This window comes from Gadus macrocephalus, chromosome 12, assembly GCF_031168955.1.
Source record: "Gadus macrocephalus chromosome 12, ASM3116895v1".
NCBI classification, from domain to species: Eukaryota; Metazoa; Chordata; class Actinopteri; order Gadiformes; family Gadidae; genus Gadus; species Gadus macrocephalus.
Window position 1 is genome coordinate 21841476 of NC_082393.1, and position 19847 is coordinate 21861322.

Here is a 19847-nt window from a genome sequence, read left to right on the forward strand (position 1 = left end):
TTCAATCCAGGCTACCGTAAATGTGGGACATTTTCACTGTTCATATTAATCTGCGCATTTTAGGATTACTTACGGTAAACTGTAAGTAACTGTAACTGCGTCCTGCAAGACGGAGGCGTAACTTGTAGTAGGAGGCGTAACTTGTAGTCGGAGGAGGCTCTTAGCTTAATGCTATCATAGGGGATAATTGTTTGTATGTGCCAATTGCTTCGCGTCCATAAACGATTTAATGGAAACATTAAAGCATCCTAAAGATGAACAGCAAGTCATAGGAGTTGGTCATTTGAAGGTCAAAGTGAAAGAAAACCTAGATTTTGTATAAAAAAATCAAATTTTCGTATCCATCAATTCTGACAGTGGCTGATCAATTTCATTTTGGTGTTAAGTCAAGTTAATGTTTGGCTACTAGTAGGCTAGCTAGCTTACTAGGGTTAACTTGACATCTGAAATGCTTAACCCTCCTGTTATGTTCGTTTGTCAGGAACAGCAATGGTGTTCCCGGGTCAATTCTACCCGGTGCATGTTTATTATCCAAAAGATGTCCTAAACCAAAAAAATCCTAACAAGCAGTGTGAACATGTCATCATGTCATGATTTCTGCCCAGTGCTCTGAATGTCAAAGTGAAGAAATTCAATGAAGCGCGGGTAAACGGCGGGAGTAACTATGACTTAAAGGCACCCAGTGCAACTTTCGAGGCTTAAAAATAAACATTCAATTTCTAGTCTTTTTTACACGTAGTAAGTTTCAATAACTCCATACCATTACATACCGACATTTAAGCAGCAAAGATGAGACGTCGTTGTGTGGTGAGAACTGATACAAAATCGATAACAACAACAATGCCGCCATTTTCTTTATTTTTTGTAACCTACAATAAATAAAGCAGGCTTCCAGTCAATGGAAAAATGGCTTCTCCCCACCGGCGATTGTTGTTGTTTACGATTTTCTATCAGTTCTCACCACACAACGACGTCTCATCTTTGCTCCTTGAATGTCGATATGTAATGGTATGGAGTTATTGAAACTTACGTGTAAAAAAGACTAGAAATTGAATGTTTACATAAAGTTGCACTGGGTGCCTTTAAGGTAGCCAAATGCCTCGTCATCTAATTAGTGACGCGCATGAATGGATGAACGAGATTCCCACTGTCCCTACCAACTATCCAGCGAAACCACAGCCAAGGGAACGGGCTTGGCAGAATCAGCGTGGAAAGAGGACCCTGTTGAGCTTGACTCTAATTTTTTATAGATTTTGTATAAAAAATTCAATTTTCGTATCCATCAATTCTGACAGTGGCTGATCAATTTCATTTTGGTGTTAAGTCAAGTTAATGTTTGGCTACTAGTAGGCTAGCTAGCTTACTAGGGTTAACTTGACATCTGAAATGCTTAAATCTATAAATTATATAATAAAAATTAGTTATTTTGAAATGTATCCAACATCTAGGCGGACACGCACACTTGTTGCAAGTGTCGGCTGGCCTGACTGCTGCCTTCGGTCAAGGTGTAGCAGCAGTTAGTCTTGCATTCATGCTCATGTTTTTCTGTCCATGCAAATTCCTTCAAAATATGAAATCTGTTTGGAAGAGTGGTGGCTGAGTCATTGAATCCATCAATCATTTTTATTCTGACACTCTGTGACTCTAATCTAGCCTGCCATAAACCTCCAGGCATAACATTTTGTGAAATATTTTTCACCTTACATTTCCCTTGTTATTTTATCTTGCCAAGGAATCTCGTAGTGGTCACGTTTTATATTTTCATTCAAATCTTTTGGATCCATGCAAACCGAAAATTACCAACACCAAAACACTTTCCAAAAACACGGTAATAAGGCTTGTAGTTAGATGCCACTACTCCAAGTCACAGGTTACAGGGTGGTTATAGCATGTTTACACGGGCTCTGAACAACACGGAAATGGATTACTAATATAATCTAGCAATGCATTGAAATAATACAATGTTGTCTGAGGGCGGTAAACACATGAGCGCTGACCAAGGTTCTTGGACAAATGGCTCAGATTGTTTACAATGCACGTAAGGTGTGGGTAAAAATTAACTTTCATAAAAAGCTCAAAGGCAGATAAGCAAACCATTCTAACAAGGCGTCCTTCAAATATACATCAATCACTACGGTGTATCAAATTACTTCAGTTACAGAGATTACTTATGATAGTCCAAACCATATGACAGACGGTTTCACACTTTCTAGTTTTGCCTAGATTTGAAGTCTCTTTTGTTACTCTTTCGTTGTAGCAAGGGACATGACCATTCGATGTCAAACTCCCAAATAAACAGTGTTGATTAACTGGAGGTACAGTTGTAGTTATTTCAAGCTAAATAGAACTGACAATATTTTGAAAATACGCTAAATTCTATAGAGCTAGGTGCTTTTGTACATTTACAAAATGTTGCCCCTTACCTATGTTTCTACTAGATCATGAAATGAAAACACACTTTTAATACTTAATTTACAATTTATTCACACAATCAAATACAATATGCACGTAAGGATATAAAGCCCGGGGTCTTTCTGCTATAGTAGACTACCGAGATCTTCAAATGGACTTCATTTGACAGAATGAAAGAGTTTGTGCGCTACCTAGAGAAAAATGGAAAACAGGGCAATATGAGAACATTACCACAGATAAAACGAAACAACTGAATAAAATGATTCAACTGATTTGAAGCATCTAATGGTTAATACATGTGAAACCAGTTGAATTCCTAAAGGATTCATATCTGCAGTCATTTGAGCTGCAGTCAAGATTTGGCGGACGGGAAAATACATTATTGATATTTTTTTAACCTCTTGGAAAGGGAAAACTCTGCTGGTCAATGAGTTAATCATATTGTTCTAACTTGCATCTGTAAGGAGTGCATCTACATTTGAACCATAATGCAGCTTAATCTACAAACAATCAAGTTCTAGAGCTCTAAATCCTTTAAAAGCTATTTGCTTGCAGAAGGGGATGGGTCTGAGTAGATAACGAACACCTTCATGATATTTTATATTTGTTCTATTATTTTTTTAAGAATAAGGATTCCAGAGTTTAGTCATTAAACATTACATGAACATTTCAAAACACAATAGCTGTCCTGAGGTGTTTGTGAGATGTCCAACTATTGGAGGATAAGTCATTAACCGAGATCATATTGGTTGTGTAGTGGGAAATGTATACCTTGTAGGTTTTTTTTGTTGTTGTGTTTTTCAAGACTTTATTAGGTGGTTTACTACGTTGTATTATCTAGCACAACTGTAGGTTTCCCCATATGGCCTGAAGTAAACAGAAGTTAAAAAAAAGTGGGGTAGGCAATGTAACTGCTGGTCAATACATACTGGTCCTAACGGTCTTAGAACTGTAATAGTTTGCACATACTGGCAAATGCAGGGGTCTGAGGCCTTTAGCTAAACATCTCCCTCCTTTGATGCAAGTTATGTATTCTCTGCGAACCGACTCGGATCTCGGATCTGACGCCACGCCCACACTTCAAGCGTTTTATTATTTCGCTCGGTCGTTGGAGGAAAACATGGACGCCACCCGGAAAACTGTTGTCACGGTAGCATTGGCAGAGTACCAGGCGCTCCAAAATAGGTAGGCTATAGGCCATAGGCAGAGACACGGACGCAGTTAGGTATTGCAGTAATACGAGTGATTGAAATTGCCATTTAAACCACCAAAGCGGTCCAAGTACAATGAAAACAGTTCATGCTTCAAGTCACACTGGGAGCAGCCATATTGAATTCTGTCTCGGAATTTTGCTCGGTCACCACTGAGTTCAACCGACATGGCAAGTTCGCCGTCCGAGGAAAAGGGGCGTGTTTGTGCGTGTCGCTAGGCAACGTCCTCGGACCTCCGAGACGGATGGATAATAAAACGCAGCATTACCCTTGCATCAAAGGAGGGAGATGTTTAGCTAAATTAAATAAACAGCTAATAAAATTGCATTGTGAGGTGGGTTGGCGAATGTATACATTTAATAGGTCTTTTCGACACCCTTTCTGTGCTATTTATATACGTGTTATACATTATATATGATATATATATACTTGCATACAACTATTTATGCAATCTATATTGGGCATTTGCATTGTGAACAATTACGTGGTCATTACTGATGATGCAAGGTTAAAACAGGAAGGACGTCAGACTTACACAATGGTCCCGTGCATGAAGGAAATCAAAGAGCTCTTCAGTGCAGTCCTCCTCTGTGGCAGAGCGCGAGCCGACCCTGCTCTCGCACTGCTCCAGGCGCTCCTTGGTGTGGACACAATGCTCCACATCCTCACACTTCTGCCGCACTGATTCAAGGGGATCCTAAAACACACCATGGATTTCTCAGCACACCGATTTTTTTTAATATACAATGAATAAGCTGTCAATGAATAGTCGTTCAGTGGATGATGTCTGACTTAATTAATTTATCAGTATATCTTATTAAGATTAACATGGACCTGCATTTCTACATTGAAATGATGAAGCAGACAATCCCTACATGTCATAAAAATAATCTCAAAACAATCAATCATTATTAAGACACAAATACAAGACAAAAATGACAACAACCTACCACCATGTCCTCTTCCTCCTCCTCCTCTTCTTCCTAGGGGAAGGCAAATAAATGCAGGTTCATATGCGCCTCTGGAGCAATCAGATCATCCTCTGCTACTCAGTGATGACGCAACTGGCTAGTACGTGCCCATCATCACAGACACAGACCTTAGTATGGGCCTACATTGTATGTAACATTGCATTGATTAAAATCATAAAATAGCGTCATAAACTGCTAAATCAATAAATACATACAAGTACAAAATAGCCTGTTAACAATAACTAGCTATCCTAAGCCAAGTGCTATTTGAATAGCAAAGAGATAACCTAGCCACTTAAGGTAGAAAACGAATAGGACCTTCAAACAACTGGGGCGGAATGTACCTACCTCATCTGGTTCACCGTTCATGATCATTTTCTCCTCAAAAACCATGATTTCAATACTCTTAGCTTAATGTAAACAGCTGATGGATTTGTGGAGGACACAGTACAGGTCACTGCTCAGCTCAGTCGGCTTGTCACGACACTTCTTCTTTTTTTCTGGCAACTAGGTTGCGCATTATTACAATTGCAGCGTATTACCTCCCCCTAGTGGACTGGGGGAAAACAACACGTTTTCACCTGTGACAAGTCCCTTATACTTGAATATTTTAAAGTCTATAATCTAAAGACCAAATAAATAATTACCACAAGTTTATTATTGGGTTCACAAGGACTGTTTTAATGTTCAAGATTTAGTATTTGATTTGTGTAGGCAGCCAGTTGTATTATAAATCTGAGCAAAGAAATTAAAATAGGCCTACATGTCTGTTTACCCAGAAATACATTATTCATATCTTACTGAGAAAACATATTTATCACATTGATTCATTTCATATATCTCTGACAGTGGTTACACAAGATACGAGAAAAAGTCCATGGACATCATTCTTTTAACTGATTAATTGTACTTACTGGACTGATAATCCTGTTAATACGTTTGACATAATTATTATATATAATCAACATTATAGTCACACATATAGTGTTGAACAAAAATACTAATTGATTAATTAACGAAAGCATCGTTCACGCAAAACCAAATAGATATTAGATTCTGATATTCAATGTGTAACAACATCCAATATCAGGAGTCTGCCCAATGGGTGAATCCATTAGTTATTCTAAACATTGACCCACAAAGACCGTGACGGTTCAGTAATTATCATAACAGGGTTCAACAAAGAAGAGGCATTATACGTTTTGTTCATTCCAGCTCCTTCCATTTGTACCAGCAGGAATTCTCAATTCTGGAGGGATGTCCTCTTGGCAAGACAGATAATATAACTCCTGTAAATATCTGTACTCATCTCCCCTTCTTCTTCTGTGCACAATGGATCTTGTAGCCAACTCTGTAAGCCTGAACGTACACCCGTGCCTGGTTTATCCTGAAAGGAGAGCCAAACGTAGCGGAATTTGTGCGTGAATACTTTGTACAATTGGTTGAAATAGCGTCCACACCTTTCTACTATGTTACTTCATTTTTTCATTACTAATGTGAATGAGGTGTGTTATCGGCCTCTTACAACACAACAAGAGATGATTATTCTAAAGGTGAGGCATGGCAATTAAACTATGTTGGACACTAAAAGGTTGGCATGTGCATCTCTCCTTTCAAGCATGATTCCATACACATCTCGCCACAGGGGCTCTTCTTCTTCTTTCTTTTAGTTTGAAAGAAGAAGAAGAAGTAGGATAATTCTCTTAGTTTGCTCTAGACCTAGAAACATGGCAGAACCTATTGGAGAACATGAACAATAAACGCATAAGGATCCAATAGTGGCAGATAAACAAGGTGTGACGGGTACAAAGACTATACAATCGTACTATTTCAAAAGGATTACACAACTACATCAACAAGGTGATTACATGAAGGGATGTGGACACACAGAGGGATACAGAGCGTCCTTGCTACAAAGCGTCAGTGTGTTGAATTGATCATCACCTGTATTTAGTGCAGATCCGGACACCCAGCGGTCCGCATCGGTCCACGTAACTCTCCCTGAAGCCCTTCCTCACTGCGCGCGACATGCTGACCACTGTGGTGACCACAGGACATGTCCTGGAGACACACACGTGCACATAAATACACACACACTCAGACGCATGAATGCACATACACATGCATTCACACACACACACACACATACACCACACACATACGCGTATGCAAATACACATGCACACGCAGATGCATTGATACACAAACGCACAAACACACACACTCACACGGCACAACATAAGGATAGACGGGTAACCAATTGACATGTGAAGGCATGAAGTACAAAGGACTGTAACTGACAATGTGTAAGAAGCAGCTGCATGGGCAGCAGGACACTGTGTTTGCGGGGCTCTGACTCACAGCTTCTCACACCGCAGTCCTGCGGTACCTTCTGGGCAGGTGCAGGTGTTACGGGGGCTACAGGTGGCTCCATGCTGACAGGGGGGCACACAGGGCGTGGTCACCGCTGAAAAGGCACACACCAGGGATGGAAATTAACTTTTTTGCCCACCAGCCACTGTGGCAGGTAGATTTAAAAATCTACCAGCTACTCATCTTTTTTACCAGCCACTTTTTACACGCTATATATATTTTTTATATGTGTACATTTTAAACAATATAATAGTAACAATAGATAAGAAAAGTGTTTTTCATACGCATCTTTTTTTCCATCAGGAGTGATTTTTACTGTAAGTGGGTTCTACCAAGGAACTGAGTTGAAAACGTTACACTCTTACCACATATGATAGACAATACACAGGTATCTGCCATGTTAATGTTTATGTTTATTTCAAAGGTGTTACGATGACAAGTTTGGGGATAATTCATCGATACAAAGTATTTTCAATAAAAAACAAATTGACATATTAACAATAAAACAACATGCATGGCTACACCATCATAAGTCAATTTGTTTTTTTATATTTACATGCGACTGCATACAAATGTGTCCACAGACATGGTAACTAACATATGATGCATTATTGGCCCTTAACACTAATATTCAGAAAAAACACTGCCTCAAAAGGCTATTGGCTTAAGCAATACAAGTAGAGGCATATACTTGAACTTTATACCCTGAACTTTTAAACGTTGCAAACGTGCAAAAACATAATTATATATTTATGTGGCATTCAGTCCAATGCCCAAAATATATCTGTGGCATTCAGTAGGCCAATGCTTTGGTAAAGTGTGTAAAGTATGACCAAGTGTTTCTTTCTGTTCAATAGTCTGAAGACGTTAACAATCCCCTAAAAATTCTCAGAATTCCGACACAGCAAATTATTGCGCGCTACGACTAGTGAACTACTATAAAAAAAAACTTGACACCGCGGCCAGGCGACAAATGACTGGTGAGAACCTTCTTAAATTAACCTTTAATGCTGGATTTAATTATCAGAATTCGGAATTTATCCAAGTATTCTGACTTTATTATCAGAATGCTGAATTTTATCTCACAATTCAGACTTTATTAGCCTATTCGATTTCTGAATAAAAATTCTTGTGATGAATAATCTACATTTGTACAGTCGATGTGCAGCACTTTAATTACGTCAACTTTTTTTTCTAACACCAGCACTTCCACAACTATGCCCATGTTCCTGACTGCTATATACAAAAGCATTTATAGCGCATCTATTTTTCGGCTGGGTAGTGATAGTCGCCCTAAATGCAGCTTTAATGTGGGCTCTGATTCAGAATGAATTTCGCTGCTGAACTGTGTGAATAAATAAAGGGAACTGAAATCTAAAGAAGACACGTGGTTTTGATGTACCGGTGAATTCCAGTTTAAAGTGGATCATTGCTAGCCTGGCACCGCCCACCTACCTACTTCCGCTCAATTTTCATTTCACTTCAGTACTAGGTCTGGGTCTGCTTAATATGAATGCGTTCCATGGAAACCAGATTTCTGGCGGTCCAATCAGCGAACAAAGGGCGTGGCTGAGAACGATGACGCCTAGGTCGCGCACCAGTTTCAGTTGTAGTCAGAGGTAGACAATGGAGAAGGATACGAGAGAAGCTATTCGGTCTGTTGTGGGATCGCTGCCGAAAATCGATCAACTAAAGCCGGAGCAAGAACAAGCTTTGCAGAGTTTTGTTGGTGGCCATGATGTTGTGGCGCTTCTCCCCACCGGGTGCGGGAAAAGTTTAATTTTCCAGCTGGCTCCGTTAGTGGTGAAGGAGCCGGTCCCGTCGCATGACATACATCACGACCAAACGCTATGCAATTGGTTATGGCAGATCCAGAGTGGCACTGGGCAGATCCAATCATTTTAAAACTTCTACAGACACCCGCCTCCAAGTGAGTGAACGTTTGTCAATTGAGCAGTTCCAGACCTTCTGTACAAATGAAATGAAGTACGATGGTCTGGTAGGACCAGGCTAGAACATTGCTGCCATCAGGGGAAATGAAGGTAGCCTAGGCCTATTGTAAGTAGCTTTCAATTCCTTGTTTTTTTGTTGAACATATCCATTTGGTATGACAATAGAAACTGAATATTTCGCCATGTGGAGAACCGCTCTAGATTCCCCCCACCCCCACAGATTTTTTCCTGTAGAAACCAGCTATGGTGGAAACCGATACGCCCTCTCAACCACAAAATGTTTGAGTCAATTCTATGGAAGTAAATCTGGGCCATCGGATTTTGAAAATAAAAAGCCATTGAACTCTAAGCACTGAATATTTATGCATTGAAATAACGTATTTCGATTTGAATTGAACTCCTATTCAGCTTTATTTTTCAATGTTAGAAATTCAAAATCAAAGATTCAACATCAAAAACTTCAACGTGGGGACGTTGATTACGTTGAAATAAAAAATCCCGATAAGTTATTTCAATTGCATAAATATTCAGTGCTTAGAATTCAATGGCTTTTTATTTTTAAAATCCGATGGCACAGATTTACTTCCATACACTTCTCCTTCGTCATGCTTAACTGATCATACATCTCTCTCGTTGGTTACACAAATCTTACCATGGACACTTCCAGAACCAGCCAGCCAGCCAGACAATTCACGTCACAGTCACGTCTGTTAATTTATGAATGGAATTCTCAACGTGTCCCGCCTCCGAAATTGCCTTCCTGCCTTGTGCGCGATTTCACTTCGCCCTGCGAGGCAGTCTGGATTCCATGGATCCGAATTTCGCCTGAGATGGGGAACCATTCACAGAACGGGGCGACACACCCATCGTCTTCTTCCGAATTGCGTGTGTCTCACGCCGAATGCGTGAGACTTGAGAGCTGTAACCGGTATATTATCCCGGATGTTGACAGTCGCAGTTCAGCAAGAGAGGCGTAGAAGAAGAAGAGGGCCGGATGTTGACAGTGATGGTTGTGGAACTATGCAGCGCCGTATGACGATGTGTATACAATTCACACAATTCAAGTGACACAATTCACCCGCCACCATACAAATCCACCCGCAAATGGCGTGTGGCAGGTGTTAATTTCCATCCCTGGCACACACACACCCACACACACACACACACACACACACAGACCAGGACTTAATACACATACAGGGCAGGGGAAAACACAAATGTCTCACGCATACACACATTCACACCAACACACACACATACACACAAACATTCACATCAACACACACACTCACACCAACACACACACAAACAGACACACACAAACCTGTTTCACAGTGATTCCCTGTAAACCCGTCAGCACATCGGCATCGGTTGAGGCCTGCACACACCCCCCCGTTCAGACAGGGTTTCCGGCACTGTACCGGCTCTGAGGGGAAGAGAGCAGTACATATACGTTCAAGAGCAAACAGATCAAGGCTGAAAAGTAAAAGTCCTGTTGTGCTTCCTCTCTTTATTTCGTTGTAATGCTGCTGCTATGTGCCCTCAATTGCCCCCTGGGGACAAATAAAAAAAAATTGAATTTGAATTTGAATTTACCCTTAACCATGTGCTACCCAACCCAGTAGATTCTATAATACTTTGGGGAGGACTTTTATTTTCTATACTTCCTCCATGCTTGAGTACCAATAGACTTTACCATATGACCGGCTAGAATCCGTCTGCATCTGTGTGGCATCAGTTACCCACAAACTAGTGATCCGTGTCCCGGGGCCGCTCACCTATCTGGCACCGGCCTCCCTGCCACCCTCCGACACACGTACATTTGTTGACATCCACACATCTTCCTCCATGCCGACATGCCGGCGTGCAAAGTGCTGGAAACACAGAGAGGGTCACACACACACAACTAGTGTCAAACAGTAAAACCAGTGCCGCAATATAGCCCCATTGTTATAGCAGCATTCATACGTCTTAATACACAATTCATTGAGACTATACAATACGTAAGATAATGAACAAGTTCAGTGTTTCTGTGAGACTGTTTGACTCACGTAAGAGGCACTGGGGTCCGGTGTAGTCGGAGGGACATTGGCAGGTGTTGGGTCCCACACAGCGACCGCCGTTCGCACAAGGCAGCTCACACACCGCTGAAGAACACAACAGTAACAGGATGCAAGAGCAAAGTAACCGAGCAGAACAAACATCAACGAATAAAAAACGAGAGCAAAGGGAGGAAAATTAGACACTACTAAGTAGGTTGTAAAAAAATAAGCTAAATTCAGGGGTATATTTGCCTTTCCATGAGGTAACCGATTCAACTAAGAAGCATCATTTTCCACAAGATAGGGTAATTTTACCTTGGTGAAGAGAATATAGCTCATGTTATGCGTCGTGTTATGCTATGTTCTGTGGTGGGTGTACCTGTATGACAGCCGACACCCGTCCAGCCGGAAGGACACTGACAGATATTCCAGCGCATGCAGGTGCCTCCGTGGGCACAGGGGGGCGTGCACATGGCTAGATAATAGTTAGAAAAGAATCACAATGACAAAATAGATTCTCTGATACATGACCTGCAACAAACATGTGATAGAATCACCCCTTTAGCTATCTGTCCTTGTTTTTCTTAAAAGTGCTTTAAAGTAGGTGTACAACTTAAAATATCAACGACATACAGTATATTGAAGTTGGTGTAACGAAGCAATTGGTTCCATGCATCGGTGTGTGTGTGTGTGTACCTAAACAGCCCAGACCGGGGTAGCCAGGCGGACAGTCACAGTTGTTAGGAGAGACACACACTCCATAGTTCTGACATGGAGGTGCACATACGGCTGTGGAGGAAGAAGAGCAGGTGGAGAGAGAGTATATCAGAGTGAGAGAGGATAAGAGTGAGAGAGAGGGAGACGGGACACTGGAAAACGTTCATTTACAGTGTCGATTTTGGGTGCTTTGGGAGTAGCCTGGCTCCGCCCGCCTAATTACTTCCGCTCAATTTTAATTTCTCTTCAGTACTACGTCTGGGTCTGCGGTATGTTAGTTGGTTTTCTGCATCCAAAATGTCTGCGTCCAATCAGCGAACAGAGGGAGTGGCTGAGAACAATGACGTTCAAGTCAGCTCTTGTTGACGGACATCTTCACGCACGGTGTTTGGTTTGTTTACAGCCTGCCCGCAACCTGATTCCCGGCCAAACGTTAACGATTGGTTATGGCAGATCCAGAGTGGCACTGGGCAGATCCAATAGTTTTAGACTTCAACAGATACCCGCCTCCAAGTGAGTTAACGTTTGACAATTGAGTCCAGCCTCTTTGCCAATTAAATGAAGTACGAGAGTCTGGTAGGACCAGGATACTTTAGGAGTTGCGTTACTAAAATCAGATTAGATCTTATTGAAAGTAATTTTGAAGTACAAACACAATAGAAAACGCTGCCCATATAGTAGTATCAAAGTATTAGCACTGAAACCCCCATGGTGGGAATGAGAGCTTAGTAGGCTACATTGAGAAGGCTCCACTCTATACTAACGCTGGCACTTGGTGAGGTCGTCGGTCCGCACTTGGTAGCCTTCCTTGCAGCTGCAGTTGAATGCCCCTGGATGGTTCACACACACCTGCTGACAACCGCCATTTGTGAAGTCCCCGCATTCATTTACATCTGCACACAAAAATAAAACCGACATGAGTTCATGTTCGGCAGTTGTTTTGTTTCCATATACATTGAACATGGGCAGGTAATTAAATTGAACTTACGCACATTTAGTATTGAACTTAAGTCAAATGTGCAAGCACACAGGAATCTTTTACTGCCAAGGTAAAGGCCACATCCAGGTATTGAACGCTACCTTGGAGGCAACTTGAATCATTTTTTAAATACCCGGAATGAGCATGCAGATACACAGAGAGAAAACACGGACAGAGAGAGAGACAGAAAGACAGACAGTCAGACAATCAGAGAGAGAGAGAGAGACACAGTCAGACTGACAGACAGACCCATAAACACACACACACACACACACACACACACACACACACACACACACACACACACACACACACACACACAGAGACAGTCAGACACGCAGACAGACAGACAGACAGACAGACAGACAGACAGACAGACGGAGATACATAAGAGGGAATATCCGGCCCGACCCAGGCAGCTCCTCAGGTCGGGGGCCAGCCTCCAGCCGGCTCGGCAGCTGCAGTGCAGGCGTCCCTCAGCCCCCATGGTGCAGGTGTGGTCACAGCCTCCGTTACGCCGCCCACAGGTTGTGACGTCTGTGCAGAGGAGGGCCGTCAAACATCGATAGAAAAAGATTCCGATATTTATAACGTGAGTGTTATGTGTTTGAACACACAAGGAAAACGTTACAATAACTATGCATGAATTATTTTTATTCTGTTTAGAAAGACAGAAATTGAATGAATGAGATTTGTGTATTTGGCAAAAACCCACACACAAAAACACAAACACACACACACACACACAACCACACAAACACAAAGCCCTTGCACACTAACTGGACTGCTCGGGACGTACTGACGCAGCTGAGGTTGTCGGTGTGTAACAGCAGTGGAGCGGCACAGTGACACGTTCGCCCTCCCACAGTGTTAGTGCAGCTGTTGGAACAGCCGCCATTTTGTATCTTGCATTCGTCAATATCTGGAGAGAGAGAGAGAGAGAGAGAGAGAGAGAGAGAGAGAGAGAGAGAGAGAGAGAGAGAGAGAGAGAGAGAGAGAGAGAGAGAGAGAGAGAGAGAGAGAGAGAGAGAGAGAGAGAGAGAGAGAGAGAGAGAGAGAGAGAGAGAGAGAGAGAGAGAGAGAGAGAGAGAGAGAGAGAGAGAGAGAGAGAGAGAGAGAGCAAGTAGGGGGAAAGAAAAACATACATGGTGGATGATTTGGAGAGCTATAAGTTGTCACAATAAGCACATTGAATTGGTATTCCAAGGTACTGAGCTTTTGTTCAAAACCCAATATTTATTTTAAAACCAAAGATGACACAGAGAGATGAGATGAGAGAACAGAGGATGATAACTTATTTTAAGTGCTGGCCGGCCTTTGTCAGAAATGATATTTCACTGGTGGCAGTCTTAAGGTGGGCATCAAGAGCTCATCCTAGACTGACCGGTCGAGGGTGGATTTGGGTCACTGACCTACACAGCGGTGGCTGTCGATGTGCAGTTCGTAGCCAGGCCTGCAGGAGCACAGGAAGGAGCCCTGAGTGTTGGTGCACACATGCTCACACCTGCTCTTCAGATCCGAGCACTCATCGAAGTCTGAGGAAGGAAGGAGAAAACAGCGACTTAGAGAAACAGCGACGGTGAGATGACAATACACATCATACCTCCGTTTAGAAATTGAACCAGACACCATACATCAACACAATTAACAATTGTGTTAAATTCTTAGATATAGTGTAAATGGTTATGCATGCAAGTATAACCATTATAAAAGAGTAATTGTATTGTAATAAATTGTATCATTCTTTATTGTTTCGTATTCTGTTCGATTATAATGTATCTGAATTGTATTGATCCTCCATCAGTCGCTTCTATTTCCATTCTTCAATCCTTTGACAAGGAGTTTTTTTCTCAAACCTTTGCAGGTGTGTCCGTCCTGGGCCAGCAGGTACCCAGCCCGACACTGACATTGGTACGTTCCAAGTGCATTGGTGCAATTCTGGTGACAATGGCCGTTGTTCACCGCACACTCGTCGACATCTGAGAACCAAACAGGAAGGATCATGTTGTCATGCAAGGCAGGCTTTCACAGACGCATGACACACGCATACACATACACGTCACACATGCACAGACATACACATTACACATGCATACACATACACGTCACACATGCACACATACACATTACACATGCATACACATGCACGTCACACGTGCACACACATACACATCACACATGCACACACATACACATTACACATGCACACACATACACCTTACACATGCACACACATACACACACATACACATCCCACGTGCACACACATACAAATTACACATACACGTAACACACACACACAAACACACATTAAACATGCACACACATACACAGTCATGCACAAAAACATAACGCATGCACACAAACACACACGCACCATAGCAGGAGTGACCGTCCCCATTGAAGCCCTGGTAACACTGGCAGAAATATGAGCCAATTATGTTTCCACAGCGGGCATTACCGTCACATCCATGGCCCCCTAAAGCACATTCGTTCTCATCTGGTAGAGAGACACAGAGAGCGAGAGCGAGAGCGAGAGAGAGAGAGAGAGAGAGAGAGAGAGAGAGAGAGAGTAAGAGAGAGTGAGAGAGACACACACACACACACAGAGAGAGAACGTTAGTGAAAGAGAGAGAATGAGCGATAGAGTAGGAGGGACAGCAAGAGAGAGAGAGAGAGAGAAAGAAAGAGAGAGAGAAAGAAAGAGACAGAGAAAGTGAGAGATAGAGTGAAAAAAGTGTGAGGGTCACACATAGAGAGAGAAAGATTAGATGGTGATGGTAAGTTTGATGGCTTTTTTTAGTTTGATCCTCTATTTCTCGGGGTTATTATCCGCCGGCAGGCTTCAAAACAAGCAAATCACATGTTTGCACACATAGATTGTTCATCCACGTTGCGATAACCACAAATGGAACAGGATAGAAAAATATGTGTGGCCGTCAGCTCATGTGACCCGGGTCCCGGGGAACAACAGAACCCCCCCGAACGCGGCCAGCCTACTCCCTGATGGACCCTTAATGGCGTCGGCGGGCCCGCCATCTGAGTTCCATGAAAAGTAACCGCTAATTGCTTACCTTCACAGTGCGTGCCGTTGCCTCGGTAACCAGGCTGGCAAGCGCATGTGTAGCTGCCGAGTGTGTTAACACACACACCCTGGTCCCCGCACACCGCCCCCTTCTCTTTGCATTCGTCAACATCTGGAACAAATGCGATGGGGGGAGGAAGGAGAAAACACACTTTTAATAAACTTTTGATTACTACTAACTGACAAGGGGTGTTTATACCGGCAGGTTTGATTAACTTGCTGATTGGATTGGAGGCTGGCTGAGGTGAGCGGTTCATTGAGAAATGATCTATGAGGTTGAGTACTCTTGTTGCGTCAAGTGCATTTCAATTTGACGTCTGTGTCAATTAAAAATAGGTCCACGCCATTTACTTTGACTTAATCAGCACTTTCAATCGCTTAAGGAAGACATTGCAGAGCAACATGTACCTTGACACACAGTCGAATCTGCACACACTGGTCCTGAGAGCACGCCAAAAAGAGATGAGAAGAAGAGAATGTTTTCAGGGGATTAAAGATGAATAATAACAAAAGATTCCTGGGTAGAGAAAATTTAACAATAACAGTATATGTAGAAAAAACAAAGCAGTCCTTTTTTTTTTTTGCTCAGATGATTACAAACAAGTGATCCAGCCCATGAAAGTACAATAACAAATTAAATACAATTATATAAACATATATAAACTGAACATTTTAATTCCCCTATAGAGAAAGAGATGACAGTAAACAGTGTTGGTAGCTAAAATGCTAACAAACAGCAGGAATACTTGTTGGAACTTTACTAATCCATCTGGGTTAGCCCTAACCCTACTCACCAACACAGGCTAGGGGTTGTGCCCTGAAACCAAGGAGACAGAGACACCTGAAGCTGCCGGGGGTGTTGATGCAAGCATTCCCCAACGCCGTTCCACAGCCAGTCTCAAAGGCACACTCGTCCACGTCTTGAGAGAACCGACAAAAACAAGAATTGTATTTGAGTGGGCGGGTCGACAGACATGTGTTTCATCAAATTCCCTACCATTTTTGTCACCAAAAACGACTTGATTATTGTGAAATTCAAAAGGAAACGATGCTGGAAACCACTAGGCCTGTGTCTTCATGTAAGCCCGACAATGTTATTCAGTTAGTGTGTGTCTATCGTCAGCCATTCCTTCCTGTTGAATTGGCTGTGATTCAAAAACTCTTTCAGCTGCTGATGGTCAAATCATGAGGAGTGGACACCCAACGATGGGAGCAGTATCTTTTAAATGCATGCAGACCAGAGCCGACAACAGTTTAGACTTCAACCTGTCAATAGTATAACTTCGCTGGACGGTCCGTTTACGATGCAGCCTTCCCTGAGCCATCACAACACTCACCTACGCAGTCCTTCCCTTCCACGGCGTACCCCTGGGGGCAGGAGCAGGAGAAGGCACCAGGGGAGTTCTGGCACTCTGCCACCCCCCGACACGCCTGCAGGCCCGACACTGCAGCCAGCGCACACTCATCTATGTCTGCAACATACACACACACAGACACGTGGTCACATCATGGGTTTTAGTGCTGTGGTGCGCATTGTGTACACATTTCTGTTTTCTTTTTACAAATTATCAACTGATTCATTGTACAATCACAGAAACCTCATTTAGGATTTAGTGATTGTTATTGTTTTTCTCAGAAACATATATTTTTTGAAAACATACATACTTGAACTGCCACACAAACACGCATGCGCGCACACGCACGCACGCGCACGCACGCACGCAAGCACGCACGCACACACGCACGCACGCACGCACGCACGCACGCACGCACGCACACACACACACGCATACATAAAACATAAACACACACAGACCAATACACTACCATGAGGAGACTGACTTACCCTGGCATCCCCCGGCATCCATCATTAGGTAACCACGGTGACAGCTGCACATGTGGGACCCAGGGATGTTGACGCAGTTGGCATTCGGACCGCATGCTCCTCCCAGCTCAGCCACACACTCATCTACATCTAAGGGGCGGCAACCAGGAACACAATTATAGGCAGACAAGTGATGCAATAGGCCTACAACAAACTCTCTCTTTATGACTCACGAATCTCACCTACAGCACCTTTAACTGCTAAAGACCTGTGTAGGTGTAACCTCACCTTGACACTCTGCTGCCCCCTGCAGTGCAAAGCCTGCAATGCAGCTACAGTTGTCCCCATCCCTCACCATTCCGGCGGCGGGACAGCCACAGCCTTCCCCGGTCCCCTGCGGCAGCACCACCTGGTTCCCAGGACATGGTGGTGGTGCAGTGGTGAGCCTACGCGGAGTTGTGGCGTCTGTGAGTTGGGGGGCTGTTTGAGATGTGACCCCCACTAGGGAGACACCAGTGGGTTCAGGACTGGGTGTTGCTGCGATCAGACTCCCAATAGCGTTCTCAATCAGTTCGTTCTAAAACAGAACAAAGAGAATAACGAAGAGATTGAAAAACAAAATGTCTATAGCCACTTTCTAAGTCATTGCCACGTTGCCTGGTATGAAACAGTTTCACACATTGGCGTAGGAACCGATGACACGGTTGGAACTTGGGACATGTCGTCGTCGTCCCCCCACCCCCAAAAAGTTGGAATTAGTTGCATTTGTGCTATCCAAAAACACTTAAACCTCCAGTCATGCTGTTAAAAGTATCCCTTTATTAAATTAAGCATTGGATAGGCCTACGGTTAAAGCGACAAAGTAGCACATTGTAAGGTTGGCGACTGGCTGATGATTACATAAACTCTTTTTTTGCAAGCATTTTGTGTAAATATTTTGGCTTTCAGGCTATAGCTAGCCAATGTTTTAAGCGGTTGGGTGGGCTTCGATTCATTGAAGGCAGATGCCATTCCTGCAGACATTTCAGGCGGGGAGGACAATGCGTTGTTGAACCATGACGTAAAGGAGGGTCCTTTGGGTGGAGGTCTCACCTGGTACCCGTCGAGCTGCGGCTCTGGTGGGGAGTGTTTGAGGACTTCGTTGGCCCCGTCCCCGGAGCCGGCCAGCGGCTCGGTCCTCACACTCCAAGCCACCAGCACAAGGGACAAAAGAGTCGGAATAAGGGGTGTCATCACCCCCGAGTAATCGGATTAACTAAGCGGCAATAATGGAAAATAATGGAAAGAAGGATAAAGCACACGTTTCTGTATAGAGACTGCTGCATGAAATATAGGACGTGCGGGTTGATGGGCCTACACACTCAAGGCAGGCGGTCACTGACATGTTTTCTAGTGTGTGTGTGTGTGTGTGTGTAAGTGTGTGTGTGTGTGTGTGTGTGTGTGTGTGTGTGTGTGTGTGTGTGTGTGTGTGTGTGTGTGTGTGTGTGTGTGTGTGTGTGTGTGTGTGTGTGTGTGTGTGTGTGTGTGTGCGCGTGTGTGTGGCCGTTTGTGTGTGGCCGCTTCGTTTGTGTGTGTGATGTGTTCCACATCAGTCACATCGTTCATGTCTGGACACGTAGGAGACACACAAGCAAAGGCTGATGAGGGCACCCGGTTATTAAAACAAACGCCCCCCTCTGCACCCCCCCTGGGCAGTCTAGACAGATTGTGCGTTTCGTGAAATCCCCATACGTAGAACAATGTAAAACATTTCGGTGCAAAGTAAACTGAACATATAACATGCATGTATGAGACTATTTCGAATCGTTATGAACGCACAACTTCAAGCATTGTGCTTCATTCGAGGTGTATGCGCAAAGCCCATGAACTACACGCTATAGAAAAGACTACAGCAATTAAAGTGATGCGTTCTACATTCATTACCATCTTAAATGACGTAAACGCCACATGCTTCATCATTCTGACTTGTTTTTATAAGGTTCATCCAATGCCTACAACTGCCTTAGCAAGAAAAAAAAAAAAAAAAAAACTCACCGGTGAAAAACGCACACAAACGTTCTGCAGTTACCAAAACGGCTCGTCTTTCGTCCAGTCTCCAGAATGCACTGCTTTAAGGCTCATCAACACCAAGCTTATGGTCGCTTAGAGGGGGGCTGTACTGCGATGACTCAATATCCTGTTCAGGAATTTTGCACTTCCCATTCCCTCGCAAGCCACACCAAAGAGTCCTCCTAACCCTCAAACGCCCCCCCCCCCCCCCCCCCCCCACAGTAGTTGGGT

The 19847-nt window shown here is 43.3% G+C and overlaps 2 protein-coding genes and 1 long non-coding RNA gene across 4 annotated transcripts; 1 reads left to right on the forward strand and 2 right to left on the reverse strand.

The window, feature by feature from the left end:
* Positions 1-2458: 2458 nt before the first annotated feature.
* Positions 2459-5101, reverse strand: LOC132469868 (cytochrome b-c1 complex subunit 6, mitochondrial). The gene is made up of 4 exons (XM_060067983.1): positions 4943-5101; positions 4574-4606; positions 4159-4320; positions 2459-2603 (listed from the first exon to the last, which is right to left on the reverse strand). The coding sequence occupies exons 1-4, from the start codon at positions 4985-4987 to the stop codon at positions 2571-2573; spliced, it is 273 nt and encodes a 90-aa protein (XP_059923966.1). The 5' UTR covers positions 4988-5101; the 3' UTR covers positions 2459-2570.
* A 133-nt stretch (positions 5102-5234) lies between these two features.
* si:ch211-221n20.8 (uncharacterized protein LOC100034409 homolog) lies at positions 5235-19791 on the reverse strand. Of its 2 annotated transcripts, none has more exons than XM_060067941.1 (22): positions 19602-19791; positions 18660-18822; positions 17856-18144; positions 17589-17717; positions 17080-17214; positions 16537-16662; positions 16151-16183; positions 15732-15854; positions 15119-15157; positions 14514-14636; positions 14070-14192; positions 13457-13579; positions 13069-13194; positions 12443-12571; positions 11658-11750; positions 11341-11436; positions 10971-11066; positions 10698-10793; positions 10244-10345; positions 6956-7061; positions 6539-6655; positions 5235-5981 (listed from the first exon to the last, which is right to left on the reverse strand). In XM_060067941.1, exons 2-22 carry the CDS (start codon positions 18798-18800, stop codon positions 5900-5902), a joined length of 2427 nt encoding a protein of 808 aa, XP_059923924.1. In that variant the 5' UTR covers positions 18801-18822; positions 19602-19791; the 3' UTR covers positions 5235-5899. The 2 variants fall into 2 exon arrangements, with proteins under 2 accessions (XP_059923924.1, XP_059923923.1); XM_060067940.1 differs by having other exon boundaries at positions 15035-15157.
* LOC132469872 (uncharacterized) lies at positions 7075-7499 on the forward strand. Its single transcript, XR_009528499.1, has 2 exons — positions 7075-7195; positions 7434-7499. It is a non-coding gene; the product is annotated as an uncharacterized LOC132469872 (long non-coding RNA).
* Positions 19792-19847: the final 56 nt, after the last annotated feature.